A 10,722-nucleotide genomic window follows, 5' to 3' on the forward strand; every position below is an offset into this window, starting at 1 on the left:
CTTTGAAAAATATGACAAAATCATTAACAGAAGGATAATAAAGAAAAGATAAACAAAAATGAGAATGAACAAATACAGAACTGGAGATAGTAATGGCAAAAGGAATTGTGTGTCCATTAGTATCTAAGTGAAAAAAGTATATAGAACTACATGTAACTATGTCCTGTTTTGTCTCTATTTCCTTTCACTCTTGAAATCACATGTAAACTCAGTATCCTGCAACAATGCATGAAATCTGGAACTCAAACTACACAAATTCATCTTCCCTGATATTGTAATGATTAAGACGAAGTAATTATACAGAATTTGATTGCAAGGTATGGTACAACGAATTTTTACTACTCGTCGTCTATAGATTGCTTGAGAACTAATCGTCCTTCTTATCTGATTTGTCGATTGCAGCCAATCTTTCGACAAGAGGAGGATGAGAATAGTGATAAGCAGAGTACCAAGGATCTGTATTCATAGCTGACAAATTCTCCTCCTGAAAGACAAATGGAAAGCAATTGGAATGCAGAATAGAAGATTTTACTCAATTGAATACGGCATAAAAAGAATATATTATATACAAATCCGCAAATTAAAAGATGTATTGCCATAACACATTACAGTTTAGATAAAACTAGAATATCAATCAGGAAAGAAATGGCAAAAGATATTAAAAAGTAACCTGTAGTTTCACAAGACCAGACCGCAATGCAGATGCATATCCAAGCTTCTTGGCGAAAGCATCAGCCTGCATTAGATGATAGGCATGAGTGGAAGAACCAGAAAGAGTGAGCCCAAATGGAAAATGGCAACGCATTATTTAGGCCAGAATAACATCTAAATACATTGCTATTTTCTATTTCCCCATCTTCACTCCAACACAGGTAAATAAGTAAACAGTAGTAACCTGGAATTCAAATGCTCGGCTCACAAGATTTAGACCAAAGCTGACTAAGTGCTGGATAGGGATTACAGTATGCTGCAAATAAAGCAAGGTAAAACAATGTCAAACACTTTCCAAAGAAAACCTTAGTCAGCATGTAGATTCACACCTAAGTGCTCCTGTAAACTACCCAAAAGCATTCCTAGTGGCTTCATGACCTGAGTATTTAAGGCCACGCTAATAGCAAGGATCATTACTTGTAATGCAAAGAAGTCAGACACAGCTTAGTTTTGGCTGATAGAAGGGAATGACCACTAAGGCAAAGCCATAAAAGGTGGCTAAGCAGATTTGCAATATGCACCAGATAGCCCTTGCATGGTAGACCAATAATTTTGCTTTCTGAAGGTTAAATTTAAAAGAAGCATTTGTAAAGTATTCAGCTAAATGGATTCCACGTAAGAGCCTCTGGCTGATACCAGTGTCAAAGTGAGTGACTAGACCATCACATGGTGTACGTGCATAAAAACATAACTATCACATTTGCATATAAGCCCAATGTTCATTGATCACGATTAGTATAAAATTTGGGCCAACAAACAAAAAACATGACCTCAACCAACATATCATGTTAGCATTAGACGTCTGTCTCATTCATGCCACTATAAAATGTTATATCCAAATATAAACCATGCATAGAGCTACCCTTCTAATTTTTTCTTCAGGTTTCAATATAATGAAGTTAGGTCTACTACCATTCTAGTCAACCATAATTTTGAAAAGTACCTGAAATAAAATCAATCCAATGAGGACTGGCTGCGTATCAAATCCAAAACTCCGAAACAGATCAGTTGAGTTCCTCACAAGAGTATATCCTCCAAATTGCAGAAGTGTAAGAATCTGCAATGACCACGAGAATAGATAAGGAAAATGTTGCAATGCCTTTTCCTTCATTATATTCACTCTACTCGGATGAATAGCTTAATCAATGCAACGGGTGTACACAATAAGAAAGATCTGTCATCTAATCAAATTATCTTTTGAGGATAATCTGAGTGAAACATGCATTTTATTTTAAAATTCTATAAAAGAGAAATTCATTTAATTTAAAGTTTACAGACTAAATGTCCTTCCCACATAAATTGGTTAGAGCAATGTTAACAAGTTCTGATGTCATGTATGCTTCATGGCTTCATGAAGTGAAATACACATTATCATGATTTGTACACAGGCTATAAAGCACTTAGTTTTAGTACAGGAATGTTATTACACAAACCTGCACAGCCACAAATGAGTACACAGTGTGGTTCAGTTTCCAATGCCCCAGCTCATGGGCAATAACAGCTACAACTTCCTCATCATCTTTGCACTGCAAAATATCATTTGATAATGTAAATATTAACCATAACCAAAAAGTATACTTCTTATATGAGTACTGGATAAGCAAAAGTCAGGCCAGATATACTTGTGACTAGGAAATAACTTCCAAAAATGTTAACAAAAATTTCTTGGATTATATACAATGTCATTATATGAGTTGGCCTCCACAACCTGTTCACTAAGATAGAAGTATTTCATGTAATAAGAAGTGAAGAAGGAGAATGAGGCAACCATATACTAAGATAGATACTAGAATCTATTAAAAATTTCTGTTAAAAAATAGCATCATGAGATAATGTAAGAAGCAAGGATGCCATATAAATAACAATCAAGCATTAATCCCACTAGGTGGGGTTGGCAATAACAATCTGAAAGATGAAAATAATTTTCAACAGACAGTAATCCCAAACCTGCTGAACTAATGTGTCATAAAGGACAATTCGCTTGTTCTTGAAGAACCCATACATATAGGCCTGCAATATATGTATAGATATATCATTAATTCAAGTAAATTTAATAATACAAGCACAATAAAATTACAATCAATAGGCAGTACTTTATACTTCATTATTTTCTGAATAACATCTCAAAAAGAAAGGAAGAAAATTGGATTAGATTATAAAGGATGATCAGTAATCCTGCTTAACATTATAAGAAGCAGCCGCTCGAATAAGTAATAAGCCACTCCTATGACTATGAGTACTTTGAAGAAACATCGAGTCCAATGAATCCAAATAAGAAACCTTCACTACATGTAAACGATTCCACAACAAAGCAACAAAGAACACGATTGATGAATTCCATCACAAAGCATCTGAAAATTATAAGAATCGGCAGCTCTAATAAATTAAAAAGGTCTAATATTTGTCTAAGCACATGAGAACCTCTCTTATACTCTATAACCTATGGTGGTTCCATCCCTATATAAAATCACATCAAAGGAAAAATCTTTGTATATAAGGGCAAGTCACCCGCTATTAAATACTTCAAGGTAACATCTCATCTTCAAACCAATGTCAACCATAAACTAAGTCAGTTTTAAAGATAAATGCCGGGAACATATGAAGTAATCTAGCAGAAGTTTCACGTGCCAACAAATATTTCTCACCGTCATAACTCTTGGCAAATGACTACAAGTTAATCATATGATAGACACTATTTCTGACCTTTCTTACTTGTGAGCAATACATAAAAATTTAGAGGAGCCCACTATCAAAATTCTCATAAGGGTCCATTTGGATGACACCTGGATGACGGTTTAAAAATCTATATTAAATTTCAACTCGAACAGGATTGAAATTGACTAAATTTTAGGTCTTATGTTTGCTGCAAATAGCGGGTGAGTCTTCACACAATGATAACATTGTTTCCTTGTGATTAGGAGATTATGGGTTCGAATCTTAGAAATAGTTTTTCTGCTTACAGGGTAAAAAGTGTGTACTACCCTCCAGATACCCCCACCAGGTGGGAGGCTCATGCTTTTGGCCGCCACTTTTATGTTTTGGAGCAAATAAAGAATCAAGGTATAGAATTGCAATTTTGAATTGAATTGTATGCCACTTCTAGCAATAGTGGTAGATGGACGCCGCCTATGGCGGTTATTGGAATTGCCCCACGACAAAAGTGGTCAAAGAGCGCTGTCATTGACAGTGATTATGGACGAAGATGCTATTGCTGATAGTGGTCAAAGGAAGCTAGCTAGAATTAGCAAAAATGGTTTTCAAAGTGTGCAACAAAGACAATGAATAAATAATTATAGCATATTATTTTTAACTTATGTGCTTGGAATTGTACTCCTTAGGGATTAGGGATTAGGGCTTTAGGCTAAGAATTTAAATATTACCAATAGTTGTTTTCCAATTCCACAGAAATGGACTTTAGATCTCAGAAACCCAATTCTAATGCACACACAAAATGAGACAATTGGGGTTTCAAGCCTAATTCCCTGTTCCCAAACATTTGAGTGGTGCCCCTTCCAAACATTTTAGTATCTTTCCTGATCGTTCCGCCTATGGTTTTTCTTGGCTTCCATCTTCCTCTAGAAATTGGACAAACCTCCATTTGATCTACTCTCTTTGTTGGGCTTCTAGCGGTCTCCTCCACACTTGTCCAAACTACCTAAGGCGCGACTCTATCATCTTTTCTACAATACGAGCTACTCCAACTTTCTCCCTAATGCATTCATTTATAATCCTACCTTGTCTAGTGTGTCCACTCATCCAACACAATATTCTCATCTCTGCTACATGGAGCTTATTATCGTGTTTGCATTTTATCGCCCAACGAATTAAAATACAAATCACACCATTATAGTGGCTACAAAACTGGATGAAATTGAATTTTCATCCACTATTAATCCCAGGAAGGATAAATGCAAGAAAGTCGTTAAAACTCACAATTGGTGTCAAGGGAGCAAAATACACAATGACTGAAAATGCAGGCTATAGTATCAAGTCTAACATGATTTTCAAGTCAAATGGCCAGCAATGGACAATTAAAGAACAAACATCAAAGTTATATATGAGTGGAAAGCTATTCGAGATTCAAGAAAATAAGCATCATAACACTATGCAAAACTGCATCACATTTACTGATTTATAGGGTTTTTTTCCTTACATTGCTGTGGCTTGACCTTGTGGATCCATCGATAACGAACAACTTCTTTAATGGAAACTTGAGTGAGGCAGCAAGTTTTTCAATTTTCTCCCTCAGCTGACCATCTGGAAGCTGGTTGCCAGAAAAGTGATTATAAAACAAATATATGACATGCATAAATTAACTTTGTAAATGGTTTGAAAAGTTGAAAATACTAACTGGGGTGAACTTATTGAAGAGTGGAGCTATTAGAACTGGATAAACTGTCATCATCACAATAGAAAGAACAAACATAAACGCCCATAGATAGATAGCCAAGTACGGACCTCCTTTCTGAATAAAAAAATTATAGAACATCAAAATAGAAAATAAGCAGTCCACCATGGCATACAATGACAGTAAAAACATATAACATAAAGCAAAAAAATCAAAAAGTATAAGTAACTCAATCAAAAACAGGCTACGAAATCAAATTTCAAGCAAAGTTTGCAAGTAGTAGTAGTTTCAACAGAGCACAGGATCTTACCTGTACTATTACAATAATTGCAGCCACAATAGGTGGACCAATTAAAATGGAAAGGACGATTGATTTAATCATGTCCCTGAAAAATAACAATATTGTTTGCTGCATGGAAGACAACAAAAAGGTAAGAACGTAATTAGTTACCAATTTAAAAATATAAGAACCTAATCAATATTAACGTAATTAATCAATATTAATATGAACTTAATCAATTCAATAATGTGAGTTGTAAAATAAAAAACTTGAGAACTAAAAACATGGTTTTAAAAATAGATGGATGATTAGACTATGAACCTTATTAAAACCATGACGGGCCTCAATCACAAAAGTTGAGTACAGAGAAAAGGGCAAGTCGGTTATCTGCAAAAAGGTAGAAATGCACAACTGATGTAAACAAAATATATGTGAATCAATTACAATGCCTAGTTATTATCACATAAAACAAAAAGCTTATAAGGTACGGTAAATGCTATTGACGGTTTTATGGCGTTTTAACATGCCTCGTGCACAGTGTAATGTAGCTTTTAATTGATTAGCATATGGCTATTTTTTGAAAGAATGAAATAGAAAATATACCTTCATGAAATATTATACAAATTAAAATTATCAAAGGCAATAAATTAAATCCAGAACCCCCTATGAATTTTATTGTTAGTTTAAATTTATATTTAAATCAAGAAGTTCCTGGAGACAAGGCAGATCAGTGCATCTAAATCTCTTTGGCCTTCTGAAAACACGACTAATGCAACAAGACACTTAGGAGAACAACCATATTTATCCAAGATTAAAATTCCAGCTATATCAGTGAAGTCCTAAAAGGTATAAGGAAATCACAACAACGCAAAGGAAAATCATAGCAGGATGTTTCCTATTTTTCTACGAAAAGGTGATAAGGAGTTAGAAATACAGAAAAGGCAATTGAGAAAGCAAACATGACATCCAGTTAATATATGAACATCAAACAAAAGGAGTAAAACAGAGAAACAGGTTTTCAAGGGTAATATCTATATGGATTGCATGGAACTGATTTAGCATCCTGTTCTGTTTGCCACAGCCTAGATGCTTTTGTTTGTCTTGAGGCAAGCAGGCTGTCGCCCAAATAAGAGGATATTGGCACAACACTTCCTCAACCAGAAACCCCCACCCCCTCCTATTAAATTAGAAATTTGCTAACACGGAGAAGATAATTGAAAAGGGTTTGAAGGAAAAGGGATCCCATAAATGTAAAAGGGAAACACAAACAATAAGGAAAAATAAATATCAATAGAGCAAAGCTTCCTAATCGATCAACAAATATTCTGGGAAAACCCCCTAAATTACCATATGCTTTTACACCATATAATAGCCAAATGACTAATATTATCCGAAATGCTGTGCAAAAGAAACCTCTCACAGTATACAAGACTAAATCTCCAAAGTTATACATAATAAAGCTGAAACTACTTTATTCTCTGTTATCCATAATAGAGACAAAACTACTTATTACTCTCCAATAAGGGGCCATGATATACATACCTGTGACCAGATCATGACACCAGCTAAAAAGGAAAGGGTATGCAGAATCTCATTTTCTGCATTGAGGCCGACTAATGTCACAAAATGTTCTGATTTCTGCAATCAACAAAAGGTATACAATGGTGATGATATAGTCGCAAAGTTGGATTATAAACACCAAACCAAGTTCTAACCTTCCAAAACCAGGGCAAGACCCCAAAGAACAAAATTGTGGAGTCCATCACTATTGTCACAAACTCATGAACAAAATGGAAGCGGCTGAAATAAATACCCATATATAAGAATACTAACAAAAAGCCTCAGAGGTAACCTTCAGAGATACCAACATCAGAGTATCAGACAATGAAAGAAATTCACATCAGATTATACAAATGAACAAACCTTTTATCAAGACTATAGGCTCTAGATTTCTGAAATTTATCTTGGCTGATTACTCCTACTAAAGTCCTTGGAAGAGTAGGAAGTTTGAGTGCTGAGTGTTGTCGCAGATCCAAGTAAGTTTCGAAAAAGTACATTAATATCATAAACCCTGAAAATGGGTTAAAATGAAAAAGAAAATTAATATTAAATTATACTATATTTCATTTCCAGTAGCTAAGCAGTGGAATATTACCATAAATGCACATGACAACAAGATTAGAGCATCAACTCTAATTCAACCATATAATAGTCACATCCTAACCCTGTAAGTCATCTATTAGCAACTTTGACCCTCTTCTTTTTGTGAAAGACCATTACAATGTTTTCTTTGTTGTCTAGGGTTCACAAGAGGCAGACGAGTCTAAAAATAACGGCCAACAAAGAGAAGTACCACTTTTCAAAACAGCGTTAAGGGAAAAAAACAGTAATCTACCTCAGTTTCAAATTAGGTGTACTCTAGTATTCCTTCAGGATAAAGTTATATTTGTAATTTATTTGTAACACATGCTGATTGATGATAAATCCTTACAGAACCTCAGAAATCTTATATCAAGATTCCGGAGAGAAAAGTAGTAACTGTCAGTTTATGAACTGGAAAGATGAAAGTGTACAGTGAGAATATAACTGATCCCTATTTAAACAGTAACTAAACTGCTGCAGAACATAATGAGAATATAACTATTATGTTCACATTACGTACAGGCAAAGCTCCTCTTAAAATGAGGTTGTTTATAAAAGTGTACAGTGAGGGTCTATCTACCATTAAATCACTAGTAACTTAAGATCACAATGCACATCAAATTAGATGAAGGATCATGTTAGTAATTTACAAACAAGCTCACTTTAGAGGGAATAAATCAGCTTAATTTTTACGGTAATTTAAAGATGAATAAATGCACGTGGCTCACAGGTGTGTAAAAACAATACTCTTCAGCTCAATACTTCATTTCCATGTTTTAAATTACAATTGCAATTACAGCTGCAGTATTGTGGTTTCAGGACGCAATGTAAGTGCAACCGGCGACCGCAATTTAAGACAGAACTCTCTGTGAGAGAAATGGATTCAAAATCCTACTATGGAAAAATAAAATTACATAGAAAATCTAGGCATCACGGAATCATAAGCAAATAAACTAAAAATAAAAACCCTAAGTTTCAAGATAAACCCTGAATTCCAGAAAACCTATAAATCCCTAACAAAACGTTTACAAGAAAAATAAACAAAATAAACTTGCTATCCATAATGCAAACACACCAAAACAACACACCAAGAAGCATCTGAATGAAACGATTGAAGTTTAAATTGAATACATCGCAAGATAAGAAAGAAACAAAGAAGAAATGGAAAAAACAACAAGAATGAAATTAGAGAAAGAAAAAGGAGCTGACCAACAACAGCTTCCATGTAAGGGAACGCCATGGCTGAAGCAACGAACAAGAAATGAGAGGAATGAAAATAGAGATCTCTTTTCTCTCGAGTTTTGGGCTCAATATATAGCTGGAGCGGTATTAGATTCGGATCTCGGGTTTGGTTACCCGTATTTGTTATCCAATATCCATATGGGTCAAATATTTCGGAATCGAACCAACTAAAACAAAATTTGAAAAATGATATATTCTCCTACTAAATTTTCATAAGAATTTTTTTACTCACAAAAAGTGATAATATGACATATAATAATACTTTATTTATTATAATTGATTTACTCTATCATATTTGTTGTCATATTTTCACTTAGACCAACAAATATTTGTTCAGTTTTAGAAATTAATTACATTAACCTTAGTGTTGCATCATTAAATTTTGAAAGATTTAATTATTATGAAGAGAAATTCTATCTTGAACAGAGTTGAAGATAATATAAATGACTATATTTATTTCAGTTTTACCATTATTATAACTAGTGTGTACATGCACTTCGTGCCTGTCGGCGAATATTGTGTGATACTACATATTCAATTTATATATATTTCATTTTTTGAATTAGAATTTATATGTTATGTTTGATATACTTTATATTATATTTTTTGTGTTTATGATAATGTTTAATTTAACGTGAGATATGTGGTTAATTAATGTATTGGTGGTAGTTGCTTAGGATTATATAGTTTTTTGTAAAAATTAAATAATGCGAAGGACAAAATAGGAAATGAAAATTATACCATAAGAGAAATTATTTCAAGTTTTAGCTTTATATATACTAGTGTGTACAGGCACTTCGTGCCTGCCAACGAATACTGTGTGATACTACATATTCAATTTTTATATATTTCATTTTTTGAATTAAAATGTATTTGTTGTGTTCGGTGTACTTTATATTATTATTTTTTTGTATTTATGATAATGTTTAATTTAAGGTGAGATATTTGGTTAATTAATATATTGATGGTAGTTGCTTAGGATTATATAGTTTTTTTGTAAAAATTTAATAATGTTATGGGCAATATAGGAAATGAAAATTACACCATAAAGAAAGTTATTTCAAGTTTTGGCTTTATATATAAAATATAGATTATAGATATAAAAATGTAAAATTGTTTATCAATACTAATAGTTTTTTAAGTCATCTTTCACCAAAAGCTTAAATAGAGTTTGTGAAAATAGATTTAGCAAATTGATAGAAGAGGAGAGATACATTTACTTCAAAAATAACCTTTTTAAACTTAATCATTATCATAACTTTCGATTCTAGTGAAATGTTTTATAGGCTTTGTGCAAAATAAAAAGTATGGCCCTCTTGGAGAAAAAAACAATTAACGATGTGAAATTTGTAGAGAAAAAATAAAAATTATTGATGTGATGGCCAAAAAAAGAAAAACTATATTGAGGAGTTTGGAGATAAAAACACTAAATGTGTTAAAATGAAATAGAGTTGATCTATAATTATTATAGCCTTATTTAGTGAACAAATTACATCAAAACCTTCATTATATTACATTAGATTGTATTATATATAGGGAGGTTACAAACAATCAATCTTCATAGAGAAATTGTGCATATTTAATTGCTTGGATGAAGATTCGAACTTGAGGGGTTGATGTTTAAAATATTTATTGTTTATTTTCCTTTTGAAATAAACATTTTTATCAAACTGTTTTTATATTCATCATTATGTGTAAAAAAAAGATTTTTCAAAATGAAAAATAAGTTAACAAACATAATTCAATTCGTTCTTTGTAGTTGCATATGAAATTTCTTAAGCAAATAATTAAAATCTTCAGTTACAATCATTTTAACTCTACCTCACTATTGTTCACCTCTGTTGCCACTTTCTTAGTCTTTGGTCGTCCACAAAAATCTATGGCATCACAATTTCCAACCTTTCATCAACATTGCCCAACTTTCACGGGATGTTATCGAATTGTCACTCCTAGTAAATGTCGTCATAAGAATTAAACTCCTACTTTGGAATCTGATGGG

At 33.0% G+C, this 10,722-nt stretch overlaps 1 protein-coding gene across 1 annotated transcript; it reads right to left on the reverse strand.

Moving 5' to 3' along the window:
* On the reverse strand, positions 71 to 8,819 carry LOC109330958 (CAAX prenyl protease 1 homolog). Its single transcript, XM_019565225.1, has 14 exons — positions 8,691 to 8,819; positions 7,263 to 7,410; positions 7,055 to 7,139; positions 6,882 to 6,977; positions 5,661 to 5,726; positions 5,370 to 5,468; positions 5,063 to 5,176; positions 4,865 to 4,975; positions 2,659 to 2,721; positions 2,145 to 2,237; positions 1,655 to 1,768; positions 896 to 967; positions 671 to 736; positions 71 to 484 (listed from the first exon to the last, which is right to left on the reverse strand). The coding sequence occupies exons 1-14, from the start codon at positions 8,719 to 8,721 to the stop codon at positions 368 to 370; spliced, it is 1,275 nt and encodes a 424-aa protein (XP_019420770.1). The 5' UTR covers positions 8,722 to 8,819; the 3' UTR covers positions 71 to 367.

This window comes from Lupinus angustifolius, chromosome LG02 (assembly GCF_001865875.1).
Source record: "Lupinus angustifolius cultivar Tanjil chromosome LG02, LupAngTanjil_v1.0, whole genome shotgun sequence".
Lineage (NCBI taxonomy): Eukaryota > Viridiplantae > Streptophyta > Magnoliopsida > Fabales > Fabaceae > Lupinus > Lupinus angustifolius.